This window comes from Thalia democratica, chromosome 2 (assembly GCF_965202585.1).
Source record: "Thalia democratica chromosome 2, ktThaDemo2.hap1.1, whole genome shotgun sequence".
Classification (NCBI taxonomy): Eukaryota; Metazoa; Chordata; class Thaliacea; order Salpida; family Salpidae; genus Thalia; species Thalia democratica.
Window position 1 is genome coordinate 23,622,661 of NC_139166.1, and position 17,857 is coordinate 23,640,517.

General features: G+C 23.3%; 1 protein-coding gene across 1 annotated transcript in view; it reads right to left on the minus strand.

Annotated features, from left to right (window-relative positions):
• The window catches only part of LOC145829288 (uncharacterized), a 34,106-nt gene extending 17,186 nt beyond the window's left edge, over positions 1-16,920 (minus strand). Inside the window, exons 1-3 of the mRNA XM_082937043.1 lie at positions 16,821-16,920; positions 16,423-16,502; positions 1,284-1,364 (exon numbers count right to left, since the gene is read on the minus strand). Of these exons, the coding sequence (XP_082793169.1) occupies positions 1,284-1,340 (57 nt within the window). The 5' untranslated portion in view covers positions 1,341-1,364; positions 16,423-16,502; positions 16,821-16,920. The remainder of the gene's footprint in view (positions 1-1,283; positions 1,365-16,422; positions 16,503-16,820) is intronic.
• Between the last annotated feature and the right edge of the window lie 937 nt (positions 16,921-17,857).

The following is a 17,857-nucleotide window of genomic DNA, read 5'->3' on the forward strand; positions in this document are numbered from 1 at the left end:
TTACCTCTAACTCAATAAAAAAATGTAAGTGCTTAATTTAACAGTTTTTTAGTCACATATTTTTTTATAAAATATAAAAAGTTCTACCATAGATACAAATCATGGGAACGGGTCAAATACTCAGGAAAACACTTTTGCACGAAGGGACATTTTTCATGAAGACTATTTTGAACGATGACACTTTTGCACGAAGAAACTTTTGCACAAAAGGTCTTTTTTGCCAGAGAGTAAAAAAATAAATAAGTAAAATGAAAATTGAAAAAAGAGTAAATAAGAAAATAAAAAGATATATTAATAAAAAAATACAAAAAAAAAATTACTGACCGATGGTAAGGGTTAGGGGTAACAGTGATAGTAAGATTAAATAAGAAAAAATAAAAAGACAACAAAAATAAACTAATTTTTTTTTTTTTTTTTTTTTAAATATCAATAAAATAGAAAAAAAGTTACCGACCGAGGGTAAGGGGTAACAGTAACAGAAAAAAATTAAAAAAGACCTAATAAAAATTATTAATCAAAAACACAAGAAAATTATAAATTTATAAAGTGTCCCTTCGTGCATACTAGATTCCTACCCACAAATCATAAACGCATCAAAATTTCACACTTTTTTTTGTTTAAGAAATTATATTCTTATTTTAAAATTTTTTTAGTGGATATCTAGAAGTATAACAGCTTTTGTTTTTCCTTTAAAACTCAGAAGCAAATCTTCTTGTAATAACATAAATTACTAGTTCGAACAAAAAATAAAATTAGATTAAATACAGGGTTGCCACTGGTTTTTGAGAAATTTCTTCCAGGTTTTCTAAATTTCTTTCAGGTTTTTGAAAGTACACCTTTTTTGGTCTATTTTAATTTTTAAGTTTAGTTTATGTTGAAAAACTGTGTTTAACAGTATGACAACATTGAAAAGATGTAAAGCTACTTTAAATGATATTTTTATATAAAAAAAATTCATGATCAGATTAACTTAACAGATAACTTCCCTATATGATAGATTTTTTGTGTCAAATCAAAATTTCACCACTTAAGATAGTTCGGCTAAGTTTTTTAGTGAGTTTTGTTTAAATTTCTAGTTTTTTTTTTTTCTCAAATTCTAAGTTTATCAAGGTTTTTCTTAGCCTAAATTGTCAAATTCCAGGTTTTTCAGGATTTCAGGTTTTGTGGCAACCCTGTAAATAGAAATTAAATCAAGAAAAATTAAAATTTCTAGTTAAAGATTTCCAATTATTTTTTTATAGTCATCAACAACATTTAGCTAGTAAAACTAGTATTTAAGAAACCTCATTACTGTGGTCATCATCAGTTCTTTTATTTGGTTGTGAAGAGGAAGAACTCATCTTAACTCTAACAGACTGCTAACTCTGAATAAGTTATATATAGTTATATATTTGCCTATTTATTTTACTAAATTTCAAATTTTTGAATGATAGTTATACTTAGTTTTCAAGAACACATTTTAATGATGATGATTTTTTAAATAAATATTTGATTAGTTAAGGTAAATTTTTGGTGCAGCTTAAATTCAACAAGGCTATTGTATGTTGTTGCATAAAAAATACTTAATTAACTTGGAACAATCATATTTTAAATAATATTAACAAATTCACATGATGAAGTTATTCAACAGTTTGTTTTTAAAAGTACACCATTTAACTATAAGTATAATTAAGAATTAGTAAAAAATTTCTAAGTTTCAAAAGTATTGTAGTTTTTTTTTTTCTTTATCTATATAAGCTAAAAAAGTAAACAGTTTTGATGAGCACTAAGTTTTTCTAATAATAACCAGATGTAAAAATTACAAAATATTGTAAACAACTTATTTTAATTTTCAATGCAAATAATATTTTACAGGGTAACCATTTTTCAAGTTTTTTTTCAGTTTTCTTCCAGGTTTTAAAAGTTTTTTTAAACCATTTTGAGCTACCAATTATACTTCAGCTTAAAAAAAGTTAATAATGGTATAAATTACTGGAATGATTCTGTAATGCCATTTTTAATGTGTCTTATAAGTAACAAAATTATAAATAACAAATATTTTATTGGATATAACAGTTATTTCTTATATGATCTAAATTCAGGGTGGCCACTGGTTTATGATAAATTTCTTCCAGGCTTTTAAAAGTACACACTTTTAGGTCTATTTCAGTCAAAGTTTAAGGTAACAACTGTGTTAAATTGTACAACAACATTAAAAAGATACTGCAAAGCAGTAACACTGTAAATGTGCTTTAAAATAAAATAAAATGATGATGACAAAGGCGTTTTATCTATATAACAATATTAAAAAGATACTACAAAGCAGTAAAACTGTTAATGTGTTTTATATTAAACAAATATTTTTGTGTCAAATTAAAATTTTACTATTTAAAATGTAGAAACTGTTTAAAATTCTAGGTTTTTCCAAGTTTTTTAGTGTTTTTTTTTAATTCAAGTTTTTTTTAGCCTAAATTGTCAAATTCCAAGTTTTTCAACGGTTCCATGCTTTGTGGCCACCCAATAAACTCCATTATACGATATTAGTATAGTTTTAAAAGCATTGCTCAATAAAAATATAATATGAAATTGGTTTTATTTTCAATTTAATGGTTTGTTAGATTTTTGTAATGTTATCCACACATATGGTTTTTTTTTTTCTAAAATTTTCATACTCTAAGTTTTTTAGGTTTCTGAGAAAAATGGCAATCCTGTATATCAGTTACTTTTGAAAACTTAATGTTCTAAAACCATAGATTTATATTTTTATAATTTTTTTCTAGTCTCTATGTTTATAGTTTGTGAGAAATAAATTTTATGACTGTTTAATTTAACTATGAAAGAAGAAGTAACTTATAAGAATTATAATAATACAGATACTTAGGAAAACTTTTGAATTGGCTAAAAGATTTTTTTTTCTACTAACAAGAGCTTTTTAAACACGTAAGTATTTAATGCAGTGATAAATAAAATCATGAACAACTACTTTTTTAAAGTAGAAATGATATACTTTATAATTAAAACTAAAATTAATATTTTTAATACAAATGATAGATATTTTTAACTTTTAAGTACAACTAGAATATATAGAGTACTGACCAAGTTCCATGTTTAAACCTTAGTAAAAATTGCAAGACTGATGTTTTTTTTTTACTTTAATTCTATATTAAAGCCATATGGGGGTTATGAAAATTTGTTTCAACTTAGTCTTACTTTTCATACATTTTTAATGAGCTACAAGTTTCATTTTGAAATCTAAGGTCACTTTTAAGATACCATAGTGGATCAATAACTATTTTGATATCAAGGTGGATCAAAGTTGTAAAGTCCAATAGGCAGCTTTTAGAGCAGACTAAAAAACTTCAGAAAAATCTTTTATTTTAAGTTTATCTTTAACATTTTCTAAGCAAAACTTTTTAACTTTCTCAGTGCAATTTTTATAAAACAAGTTACAATCTTAATGAAGAAAAGTTATATAAATTTAGTAAAAAACATTTCAATTTAAAAGTGTTTAAAAGTAAAAAAATGCATACTCTTAATGTTTTCAAAAAATACTAATATTTAATCTATTTGAAAAAAGTTAAATTTATTAAGGGAAAGCTTTATGAAAATTCAGGATCCTAAGAATAATAAACTTAAGATGAGATTGATTTGTTCTGTTCTAATTTTTTCAAAACTAAGGCCATAGTAGGTTAAGGTTTAAAATAATAGCAAATTAATACTATTTAAAAGGCAATTAATATATTAGTAATTAAGACATAAGGATCAAATGATTAAATAGTTTTAAATTAAAAACTATTACAGGGTTGCCACACACTCAGGGAACTCAGGGAATTTTCAAACTGTAGAAAATCTCAGGGAAACTCAGGGAATTTTTACATTTTTCTTTTAACTCAGGGAAACTCAGGGAAGTTTTGATTTTTTCTCTAAATTTCAGGAAGTTTTTGAAAATCTCAGGGAAATTTTTTTTCTAGATCTAGAATGAGGTTTAGTTAATCCAGTTTCAATATTTTGTTCAAAAATAGTAATTTTTATTATTTAAGTGGTTATTTAGAATTTTTTTAGCCTTGCGGCTAGTTCTTCAATATTCTTAGTATTAACATTGTAGTTTTTTTAAGTTTTAAATTTATATTTACTTAAGTAAAATCAAACAGTTTAGAGAAATGAAAGTTGTTGTTAACTATTCATTGAAAAGTTCTAATAAACTTTTTATTTTTAGTTACTTATGTAGTTTAAAAAACACTATGTTGTACTATTAGTTCTTATTTTTTAAATAATAAAGTTATTTGTTATATGTTTACAACTACTTGTTTTCAGTAAAAAAAATTAAAATGAATACAGATTAGTGTTGTATTACTTTTGTTAAAAAATTAGAGATTAAATTTTTGTTTATAAATAATAATTTCAAAAGTAGTAGCAGTAATGGTAATTAATTTTTTAGTGTGAATGTTTTAATATACTTTACAACTTTTTTGCAGATTTAATTTAAAAGCTTTTTTAAGTATTATGAGTAAAGTACAGTTTAAAACCTTGTTTAAAAAAAGTTGGCTTAACCATGAAGACTTCAAAGATTGGTTACTTGAGGATGTAGACAAAGAGTAGTTTAAATGTAAGTGGTGTGGTGATGATACACCAATGGCCTTATCCAACATGGGTATAAGGGCATTGAAATCGCACAGTATGTCGAAAAAACATCTTAAATTGAAAGCCTCTAAGAGTAAAAATAATGCAATTACTTCTTATTTTGGTGGGGCTAATAGTTCAACTAGTATATCAGCTGCAACTTCTTCAACAGCTGCTGAAATTTATTGGGCTCTCAAGTGTACCAAAGAAAACTGGTCAGGAAACTCTTGTTAGGTATTAAGTTGTACTTTGATATGAGATATTTATTTAGCTATTTCTTTAAACTTTCTTTTTGCAGGTTTTTTACAATAATGTTAAGCTTTTAAGTTTTATTTACTGCATTCAGAACAGTTGCTAGGAAAGACATACAAGTCATAATGAAGTTATTAAGTATGCATTTAAGTGAGTTCTTCATGTGAAATTATTATTATAGTATAATTAAATTTTGTCAATTAAAATGTCAAACAAATTAAACTTTATTCTTTTATGTAGAAAGTTAACTAACAAGTTTACACAAAGTTGTGCAAAAATTTAGTTTTAAATTTTTAATTGGTTTAAACCTTTTAAGATTGAGTTTTTGAAAACAGTTTTTTTCATAAATTTAATGCAGAAGCATACACATACAAACTTCCTTTTATTATTAAAGAAGAAAAATGAGAATGAGGTATTAATAATTTGTGTTAGAAGAAAAAAAAAATTTTTTAAGATTTGAAAAATACTCAGGGAAACTCAGGGAAATTTAAGGTTACTCAGGGAAATTTTTGGTCACTCAGGGAAGATTTTATGGCTCAAAGAGTGGCAACCCTGCTATTAACTAGTATAATTAAGATGAGGGGAAAATATATGAAAATTTAATACTACCTACTAATAATATTTTAACAACAAAATGATAATGACTTAAGAAGAGAATTTACCATAACTTATTAGTACACTTGAAGATAATTAGGTTATTAATAATTGAAAATATTTATTATAAACATGACTAACTAAACTATATTATTTAGTATGTATATAGTTAAAAAAAAAACTATGTATAAAAATAAAACAGAAAAACTGTTCTTATAATTTACATAGTTTATATTTAATTTACAGTTTGGGTAAAATAAACATGCATTTCACACGTTAATAATACTTATATTATTTATGATATATAATTATAAGGACCGTGATAAAATTTAAAAGATTTGCATAGGGATTTTAATAAATGATAAAATGAATATTTGCTAAAGATATGTTTTTAAATTAAGCAGTAAAAATGACTTACACCTTGATCAACAGCAAATGATTAAGTATTGTTAATTGCGCCAATATTCAATACAACTAAACTTTAAGACAAAACGGTTTTTAAATAAAAAACTTTAATTTTAACATTACTTCAAGGTCTTTCACTCATAGTCATAAAGAAATCGACTAAAATGATACAAAGCAGTTTAATAACTTGTAAAAAGTCTACTATTAAGTTTTTACTATAAATTTATAAACTTTCCAGAAAAAACAAACAATAAAAAGTTGTTTGTAGAATTTAGGGATAGCTGGGTCAAAATTGCACAAGGGGACAAAATTGCATGAGTGCACAAAATTGCACGAAGATACTTTTGCACGAGGGGATAAACTTGCTCAAAAATACTTTTACACAAAGGGTCACTTTTGCACGAGCAGACAATCTTTCACGGATTAATTAACTTTTTTTTTTAACTTATATATATATATTTATTATTATTTTTTTTAATTTAGTTTTAAACTAATAAAAAAAATATTAGTAATAAAATAAAATAATAAATAAAATGAAAAATTTAACCCTGCAAAAGTGTCCCTTCGTTCCATATTTGACACCTACCCCAAATATTTATACAACTTTTTATAGTTTATCTTACTTTTCACAACATAATATGTTTTGGTTTTAAGAAAAGAAATAAAGAGATCTCAACTACTAGAGGAGTAATAATGAATTCATTTAAACAAGATTTTATTTTAAAAACTAAGTTTCGGTCAAAGACCTCGTCAGTGCTTAAATAAATCTAAAATATATGTAATAGTCATGGAAAATAGTATTTAAACAATTAAATTAAAATAAAACCATATTTATACCCAAAACTTTTACTTAAAAAACTAAACAAATCAAATTTTAATATTAAGATTGAATTTGTGGTAAAGCTTAAATTTTAGTTAAGTTTTAAAATCAATATAACAACAATAATAATAATAAAAGCTGTATGTGTGCTTTCTTTTTTCTTCTAGTTAATTTTAAAAGTAAACATTGCTTAAGCAAAAATGTAGTTAACTTAAAGTTTAGATGCATTTTAACGTTGCTTATTTTAATTGTGACGTAGTCTTGTGCTTGTAATAGCTATGAAAATTTGAAATATAGCCCGAATGCTTAATATAAAAACCTATAGTTAAAACAAATGTTTACCTTAAAACAAAACAAGTTAAATTAAAATATTAAGATTGAATTTGTGGTAAAGTTTAAATTTTAGTTAAGTTCCAGAATCAAAGAACAACACAAATAATAATAAAAATCTGTGTGTAGCTTTCTATTTTCTTCTAGTTGATTTTCAAAGTAAACATTGCTTAAATAAAAATGTAGTTAATAGTTTTAAGTGAGCTTAAGTTAAGATGCATTTTAATCAATTAAATAATAATTTTGTAAATATAATAATAAATAATGTAGTAAAATAATAATGGTAAAAATGACAAATAATTAAAAATTGATTTGAGTAAAGTTTTTGTACAAAAAAATTTAATAAATAAATTAAAAATTATATTGATGCTAAACAACCTTTAATTTAAAAACTATTAAATTATTAACTTAAGAGTACTATAATTTAATAGTTTTTAAGTTAAAGGTTGTTTAGCATCAAACCAATTTTTAATTATTTGTCATTTTACCATTATTATTTTACTACAGATTTACAATTTGAAAATCCGCTATGCGGTGAAAATGAGTAATTGTTTATTCTCAAAAATAATAAATTATTGATTAAGCAAACATACATACTTCAATTTTTTTAGGGGATTATATTAAAACAATTATTGGTAATTCAAGTTATTATTCAGTTTTATAATGTAAAAATATTGGAAAATTAAAAATTAAGTATATTTAATTCTGTTATTAAATTTAAACTATATTAATTTAAGTTTTGGTGTTACTATAAAAACAAAAAACTTATTTTATTGTTTTAAAATTAAAATTGCTTGATATATTATTCTTAAATAATTATAAACTCAAGTTCATAGACAACATTCATACACACATAAAGAAATCTTAGGTTCTTTTTTTTTTTTTGTTTCACGGCTTTTTATAATTATGAATTGAAAAAAGGATTATAATTAAAATGTTGCAGAATTAATAAAATTAAAACCAAAGATGTTATTTAAGAATATACAATTTAAAATAAACGTTAATAATTAATTGATTGCTGTAAGACTGTTTGAACTACAGAATTTTTTGAATTGAAACGTCTTAAATAATACAAACACTGTGTTAGTAAACATATTAAATTATAAAATGCAACTGGTAACTTTTAAACACATTAAAGAAAACTTTTGCATTTACTACAATGTTAAACTGTACAAGTAAAACAATGTTTATAAACTTTTAAGATTGCTACGTTTGGTTTAAAAAATACAACATAATTTAAGATATATTTGTTCTAAAGATAAACAACATTATTTAATTTAGTCATACTTTGCTATACATCTAATCTGTAGTAGTTTTTAAAAAAACATTTAATGATGTTTTAAATTTTTGTTGTAACTGGACATCAAATTGTATTTGATAAAGCGTTTTGTGTTCAAGGAGAAATTACAGAATGAGACGCGTACAAATACTGATGCGATTTTAGAAAAAAAGAAGAAAACAAAGAGAAGAGAAAAAAATCCTGATGTAATTTTGAAGAAAATTGCGACAAGAGCTATAAAAACCGGGAACAGGTCTAAATTGCACGAAGACAAATTTGCACGAGGTTAATAAATTACACGAGGAAACAAGTTTAACGAAGACGATTTTGCACCAAGGGTCAATTTTGTATGAGTTACTTTTTTGCACGAGAGTAAAAAAATACAGAAAAGAAACTAAAAAAATTATTAAAAAAAAAAGAAAAAAAAGTTACTGACCGAGGGTAAGGGTTCGGGGTAACAGTGATAGTAAAAAAAATTAGTAATAAAAATTATATTTAGAAAAAAATAATTAAAAAAAAAGATACCTACCGATGGTAAGGGTTAGGGGTAACAGTGATAGTAAATAAAAATAAAAATAAATAAATAAAAAACTAATAAAAAAAATATTTTACCGACAGATAGTAAGGTTTAGGGAAACAGTAATAATAGAAGAAATATTAAAATTATTAAAAAAATTAACTACGAAATCAACATGTTTTTCTATGAAGTTACTTGAGAATATAAGTTGAAAAACAAAGACTACATTTAATTTAAAGTAAGTTTATGTTGTTTGAAACTAAATTCAATACTTGAAAAACAATAGTTGTTATAAAAAATATAGTATATATTTTCTAATTTTTTTTAGTTTAAATTTATGAGGTTTAATATAATTAAGTAAGGTTAATACTTGAAGGCTTTTCTTAGTTTTACTAAACTTTCTAGCCTAAAAAATTGAAAATGAAAACTTAAGAATGTTATATTACCATATGGTAAAAAGATTCAAATAACATTATAGATAAATTAATAACAAATCAGTAAATTTAAATAAACTAAAAGTCTCTAAAAGCAGACTTTAATTATTTTTAAAACAATTTTAAATTTTTGTATACTTGAGTTTTTTTCCACAAAATTTTGAAAAATATCAGCCGCTTTTAATTTTAAAAATATATATTATCATGGTGATTATTTATTACCTTTATTATCTTATCATATTATTTATTTAGTTTAAAACAGATATGATTACTAAGTGACAAATCTACATTTTTAGGTTTGATATTGAATAGTGTTAAGAAGTTTAATACTTTTAAATCTACAAAGTACTAACAAGTATAAAATTAAAATTTCTTTAGAAAAATAATACACCAATTTTAAAAAAATGCTTAAACTGAAGCTTTATAATTCTAAAAATTTAGAGTATTATAATATATTGTTTATCAGTTGAAAGAAGTTTCATAAATTATCTTATTGAAAAGCTTTAATTCGTGCAAAAATAAGGCTCAAAACAAAACTGACCCACCGTGCTAAAATGACGCGGTTCAAAAGTGACGCACTGTGCTGAATTGACGACCCATGCTGCGCTGTGCCATTTTGACACTCACCCAGCAACAAGTGTAGTTATGATAGATTTTTTAGTTTTACTTTTAATGAATTCATAAATAAATAAAACTTTTAATTAAAATGACATAAACATAAAATAAAGATAATAAATATTAAATAACTGCAGTCATAGATCTAACTTATAATGTGGTTAAACTTTACATATGTAAATATAATTATTAGAAGTATAATTTTTAACATTTTTTGATTTCGTTGTTTTAATTATATAGTATAAACAAATTAGAATAAATTTAATTTAAAAATATTTTTGATATAAAATTTATTAAAAGATTGTTTGTTTGATTTTTTATTGTAAAAAAATAAGCTTAATTTAAAATAATCTTTAAATAGCATATTCTTTATCAGTAGTTGTTTTACTTATAATTAAGTTTTCTTAACATTAACGTTTTCTTTAACTTACTAAAAAAAAAACATTTTTAAACTTAATGGATCTACAAATAAATTAAAATTAATAGTAAATAATTTTTAGAAAGACGAAATCAACATTTTCTAAACAAGTTTATTTTGAAGGTATTGAATATGTATTTCTAGATTTATTTTATTTTCACCAAACAATAAAAGATTTTTTCAAATAATTTCCAATTTCTAATATATAAAAAAACAGACTACCTTCAAACCATTCATTCTATATTTTTATAATGATTGAATATTTTAAATCTTAGTTTTGCTAAAAATAATCTAAAAAATTTGTTTCATTATTATAAAAAAGAGCTTAGTTTAATCAACTTTTATTCTTATAGCTCACCAAAGTTTCTGAGCAGAGTATAAAACATTTAATGTTGGTTCGTAAAAGCATCTTTGAGAAACTTAATTATATCATAACTGTAGTTTTATAAAACTTTCAAGATATTTTTCTAATCACATGTTCAAACGTTTTGTTTGCCATCTAAATGCTTCATCCTACTTTACTGCATCTCGTAGAAAATAAATTAATAAAACTATATTTATTATACAACTCTTCTAAGTTAACTCTAATAGCTTGTTTTTAGAATGTTTCAACTATTAAGTATCAATTTGTTTTATTTTAGTTTTTTCAATTATATCAAACAAAATTTTTCTTTTAATTCTTGCCCCTTATAACTTTACTAAAGTTTGAGAAACCACATTTGCAACTTTAGATAACTAGTATTACAATTAGATAAAGTTATGACCCTGTACAGTTGTAGTTAATATTTAGGATGCTTAATGAGACAAATACTATAGTATTTAACAAATAAAAAAATAATTAACTATTTTTGTATCCAAATTTGTTGCTGACGATGGTTTTGAAAGTACTCCAAGCAGTACAATGAGTGAAAATTAAAAAAATTTTTGATTTTTTTAAGTGTAATAGTTGTATATTTAGTACTAAGATAAAGACGAAAAATCAATAAGAATAATTGACATAGTTTACTATATTAAAATAATTTACAAATTTTAGGAATTTCACTAATTTAAAATTTTGGTAGATGTAACTATAAAACATTCTTTTGTTCTAAAATAAATCATTTTGGTTACTTGTAAACTAAATAAAAAATGTAAGCTTTTAACTTAAAACATTAATTAATTGCATTTTAAGCATTTTTTTCTTATATAGACTTGACAATACTGTTTTTGTATTATAAATTACATTTTTATCTACAACCTATGAGTCTTCACACTTTGTTGTTAAAAAAGTATTAGAAAACTAAAAAAATATTTGGACAATGCGTTATACCAGTGCTTCTGAACCTTTTTCTAGTGGCGGAACCCTTTTCCAAAGTTCAACTTTTCCGCAGAACCCCTAGTTTTAATTTTACATATGTTTAATTAAATGAATAGTCCTTTTTAAATTTCGAAAGGCTTCGCGGAACCTTATTTCAGAAGCACTGCTTTATACAATATACAATTAATTGCTATACTGTCAGTAAAAACAGCAGATCATCTTCTAGGTGTTTGCTATATTGTGTAAGTTTTAAAGTAGTTTGCTTATAAAAAAAATAATTACATTTAGTAGGAATTTTTAACATAAATTATATAGGATTAAATTGCTTTTTTTTTTTTTTTTAAACCCTTTAAGAAAAATTTTGTTCACAAACTTTGTGCAAAATAGTTTTTAAAATTATTTAGTTTCTTACTTTTTTTATGTAAACATTTTACATGTTTAAAAGAAAACTAATACATAGTTTTTTAATGCTAAATAAACTAAAAACTTACTTAAGAAAAAAAATATATCAATAACAAATAAAACACAACTTATAAAAACTAAACATAGTGTTGTATAGAATGACAAACTTATTTTAAATTAGTAGTGTGCAAATTCTTTGTCTTACTTCCCTAAAAAGTAGATTTTTCAATATCTGATAATTTTTCATTATAATAATGAAGATATTTAGATTGAAACATTTAGTTTTTTGAAACTTTAAATCTATTTTATTGTTCCACACTCATTCTTTAATCTCTTCTTTACTTACTTATTAAACTTGTTGATGAAAGTTGTTACTGTTGAAAGTTGATGTAATTTTATATTATTTCTTAATTTCAAGGTTGCCAATCGTTTTTTATTTCCAGGTTTTCCAAATTTCTTCCAGGTTTTTATAAGTACACATTTTTAGGGCTATTTTTAGTTTTATGTTAATTTCTGTATAAGAAACTGTATTATAAAAACATTGAAAAGATACTGTAAAGTTGCTTTAAATATGTTTTTTAATAAAAAAATCTTTGATGATGACAAATAAATCTTATATATATGATTTATTTTCTGTGTCAAAACAAAATTTTACTACTGAAAATGTTGAAATTATTAAAAATTCAAGGTTTTTCCAGGTTTTTTGATCAAAATTCCAGGTTTTTCCAGTTTTTTTTCAAAATTTCTCAAATTCCAGGTTTTTTCAGGTAAAGTGGCAACCCTATAATTTTTATTTATACATGTCATTTTTTAAATGAGATTTTTGTCTTTTAATGAAACTCTTATGTCGACATATCAATTTTATTTTTAATTTCCACAACACTATATTTGCTATTTAATTTTGTATTATAAGGTATAAGGTAGTACTAAGGAATTTAAACAGCTGCAACTACTAAATTAACAATATTGATTTTTAGTATTATGTATTTAACTTTATCTCAATTTACTACAAACAATAAATAAGATTGTATGTTACATGGTTGCCACTGATCAAGCTGAGAAAAAATTCCTGACTTTTCCTGACTTTTTCCTGACTTTTTACAAAAATTTTCCTGACTTTTCTAAATCAAACTCTTAAATTAAACTTATTCTAAAATAAATAACCTAACACTTGAAACTATATAAAGCTTTCAATCTAATTTTAATACAGGTTTAAAAAAAAACAGTTTTTTGCTGAATTCTATAATCAAACTTCCAGTACATCACTTAGACCATCTGTGTATGACTGATGTTTGTAATAAACAGCTCTATCAGCAAAATACTTGTGCATGGTTGCCACTGATCAAGCTGAGAAAAAATTCCTGACTTTTCCTGACTTTTTCCTGACTTTTTACAAAAATTTTCCTGACTTTTCTAAATCAAACTCTTAAATTAAACTTATTCTAAAATAAATAACCTAACACTTGAAACTATATAAAGCTTTCAATCTAATTTTAATACAGGTTTAAAAAAAAACAGTTTTTTGCTGAATTCTATAATCAAACTTCCAGTACATCACTTAGACCATCTGTGTATGACTGATGTTTGTAATAAACAGCTCTATCAGCAAAATACTTGTGTTATTACCTTATAAACACAATTTGTCTAAAAAATAACACAATTTTTTAGCATATCCTAGCATAAATGTATCTAGATAAACAAACGACATATAAGGAACTTTTACAATTAAAACCTTAAATCAATAAGGAACTTATACAGTCAAAACATTAAAACAATAAAGAACTTAATAAAACACTGTTTCTTTTAATGTATGTACTAAAATTTATTTTCTTCGTTTTTTTATTAGCACTTCAACCTCTTCATCTAATGAAGATATGGTTTTCTTCATCTGGTATGCATTCCGCTTCAGTATACACATTAACTTGTTACATAAAATACTAAACTAACTGCTTAGTTATAAAGAACTTAATTATTTACTTAAACAAAAAACACTTTGATTCTAAAATTATGCTAGATAAACTTTTGTTTATATATCACAGTTTCACTATGGAAGTGTCCTTGCTACAGATCATCAATACTAAAAAGCTTACAAAATCTGCTTTTTCAAGTAGGGTACTTGTTTAATATGTTTATAGAAATATTTTGCAGCTTTATAAAGGATATTTTACTATTTTATACCAGATGAAGGCATTGGAAATAAAATTAAATATTTTTGTAAATTTCTTGGAAAATTTTGGAAATTTTTTTCTGACTTTAAAGGACTTTTAATTAATTTTTACCATATGAAGGCTTTGGAAAACAAGGAGTTTTGTAATCTTAAACTGACAAAATCTGACTTTTTTTCAAATTTTATCAAATTTCCTGACTTTTCCTGACTTTTTTTCAAAACCCCCCATTTTTTCCTGACTTTTCCTGACTTTTGTCATTTTTTCAATTTTTTCCTGACTTTTCCTGATTTCCTGACTTTTCCTGACCGAGTGGCAACCCTGCTTGTGTTATTACCTTATAAACACAATTTGTCTAAAAAATAACACAATTTTTTAGCATATCCTAGCATAAATGTATCTAGATAAACAAACGACATATAAGGAACTTTTACAATTAAAACCTTAAATCAATAAGGAACTTATACAGTCAAAACATTAAAACAATAAAGAACTTAATAAAACACTGTTTCTTTTAATGTATGTACTAAAATTTATTTTCTTCGTTTTTTTATTAGCACTTCAACCTCTTCATCTAATGAAGATATGGTTTTCTTCATCTGGTATGCATTCCGCTTCAGTATACACATTAACTTGTTACATAAAATACTAAACTAACTGCTTAGTTATAAAGAACTTAATTATTTACTTAAACAAAAAACACTTTGATTCTAAAATTATGCTAGATAAACTTTTGTTTATATATCACAGTTTCACTATGGAAGTGTCCTTGCTACAGATCATCAATACTAAAAAGCTTACAAAATCTGCTTTTTCAAGTAGGGTACTTGTTTAATATGTTTATAGAAATATTTTGCAGCTTTATAAAGGATATTTTACTATTTTATACCAGATGAAGGCATTGGAAATAAAATTAAATATTTTTGTAAATTTCTTGGAAAATTTTGGAAATTTTTTTCTGACTTTAAAGGACTTTTAATTAATTTTTACCATATGAAGGCTTTGGAAAACAAGGAGTTTTGTAATCTTAAACTGACAAAATCTGACTTTTTTTCAAATTTTATCAAATTTCCTGACTTTTCCTGACTTTTTTTCAAAACCCCCCATTTTTTCCTGACTTTTCCTGACTTTTGTCATTTTTTCAATTTTTTCCTGACTTTTCCTGATTTCCTGACTTTTCCTGACCGAGTGGCAACCCTGATGTTAGTAACTTGTTTTAAAAATATCGCGAAAAGATTTTAACAAATATTATTATGTATGAAATGTTTAATAACTAACAATTCTTACAGTAATATTTTTTAAATTCAGTTAGAAGTAAAAGTTTATTGGCTTTGTTAGATTTCTTTTATAAGGGTATTGTTACAAATAAAAGTAATAGAAGAGTTAAAACTAGAGACAACTTATAACAAATTTAACTTGACTTACTGAATAAAACACAAACAAAAACTAAGAAAGGAAAAAGAAGAACTTGAAAAGAATTTAAAAATCCTGAAAGCAAAACAAGAAAATCACAAGAAGAAATCGATCAACATGAAAATATACCATATATTCTAGTCTTCTATGATTCTGCTACAAAATAAGTATGAAAAATCAACAAGCATCTCATTTTAAAGATAAAATTTATTTTGTTTGTATATCTTTAAACAATAATTAATATTTAAATTAATTACTTTTCAAATCAAAATTATATTAAGCTAAGATCAAAATCTAGAAATAAAAACTATTTTAATAATTTTGAATGCTACAACAACATATCTTAACAAATGATTTTTAAGAAAACTAAGTAGAATAAATAATGAAATAGAATATAAACGAAATTAAATATTTTGGAGTTAGCATATAGCACAAATTTAGACCTTTTATTTTATTTGCAGTGCTTATACAGCACACATTTGTGGTGTTAGTATTTGTTGTGTCTTTTTCTGAAACTGGTGCTTCTTATTTTATTTTTATTCTATACTATTCTTCTTATACTTCAGTAGAATTTAGTGTCATTTTAAATGTTAATTTGAAAAGTTTTACGAAAATTTTATTATTAAAATGTCTTTATTTCAGATTTCTCAAATATATGGGAACTTTCTGTTTGTTCAATGTTATTAAGGTCTTTTTTGTTCATTTACTTCTTTATTGACTGCAATTTCTTTTTTGTTCATTTCTAACAACTTCACATGTGTAATTTTTAATTTAAATGTTCCTGAGTTGATGAATTTAAGCTGCTACACATCAAGTACAATACAAAAGTGGTCAATTTTATATTTAGTTTAATATATATTTTTATAATATTTTAACAAGTACCTCATATTCTTTGTTTTCTTTATGTTCATATGTTCTGGTAAATCTGAGATAATAAAATTGTCCATGACAGGAAGTTCCCACTAAAAAATGTAAAATTTTAAATATTAACATCTATTTTTATGTATTTAATACAAAAGCTAACAAAAAATTAAAGTAAATATAAAAATATTAGAAGTTGCTTATTTTATTTCTTAAATTTAAATCTAGAATTTTAAGTTAAACATAAAATTACTACAGTTTCTGCATTAATTCTAACTTAAATATACAACTATTAAACAACATTAATACAAATTATCTTTACCCTAGCTTAATTATTAAATAAAAAAATCAAATTTAAATTAATAGTAGCAAAGATTATATGGTTGATGTGAAAAAACAAATATTATATAAACAATAACCTTATGTTTTTTTTTTTTGATTGGTCATTCATCAATTTTACAAGTATTTTACAAGTATAAAGTCCATTTTAAGTTATATATGCAATTTCTCTATCATATCTATAACCAATAGTCTTAAGAAAAAATGGTGTTCAATTAAAAAAAAATAGATTAATTTACTAAATATGATTTAAAAAATAATATTGTGCATAAAATATGACTAAATTTATAGCTTTTTAATCATTTAACAACAATAATAATAAATATGTTTGTTTAAAAAAAAAAATTAATTATAAAAAATTTTTACAAACCTTAAGAAATTATTATATACAGTTTGTGGCTTTTATAAACTTTTTCACTTTGGAATGAACAAAGTTTTAAATTTTGCTAACTTTCAACTAAAAACTATTTAAATATTAACTTTAGTAAAGTTAATACTTTATATTTACTTTTTATTTAAATGTTTATATAATTTACAAAAATTAACCATTTCTATATAGTTTTTAATTGGTAATACCACAGTCTTAGTTAAGTACTATAATTTTTGTTTATTTAATGAAACTAAAACAGCTAAGTTATTTTGGAATGTGACAAATTTAGAAACTAATGTGAAAGAATTGTCAGTTTTTTGGGTAAGAATAAAACAGAAGAAATGTATTTATAATTAACAATTAATTCATTTGATAAACAAATAAAATAATAATTTTTTAGAAATTAAAATGTTAATTTATCTTTAAGGTGTTTGAGTGCTACAAGTTGTTGTTAGACAGGGGTGGTACTGGGTTAGACAGGGGTGACAGGTTTTCAAAATTTCTTCCAGGTTTTTAAAAGTACTTGTTTTTGGGTCTATTTTTTGTTTAAACTTAAGTTTAAGGTAAAAAACTGTGTTAATTAGTATAAAAATAATGAAAAGATACTGTAGAGCTTCTTCAAACGTTTTTTTTAATAAAAAATTTTGATGATGACAAAAAAAAATTATATATATGGTAGATTTTTTGTGTCAAATCAAAATTTTTCTACTTAATATGAAAAAAATTGTTTAAAATTCCAGGTTTTTC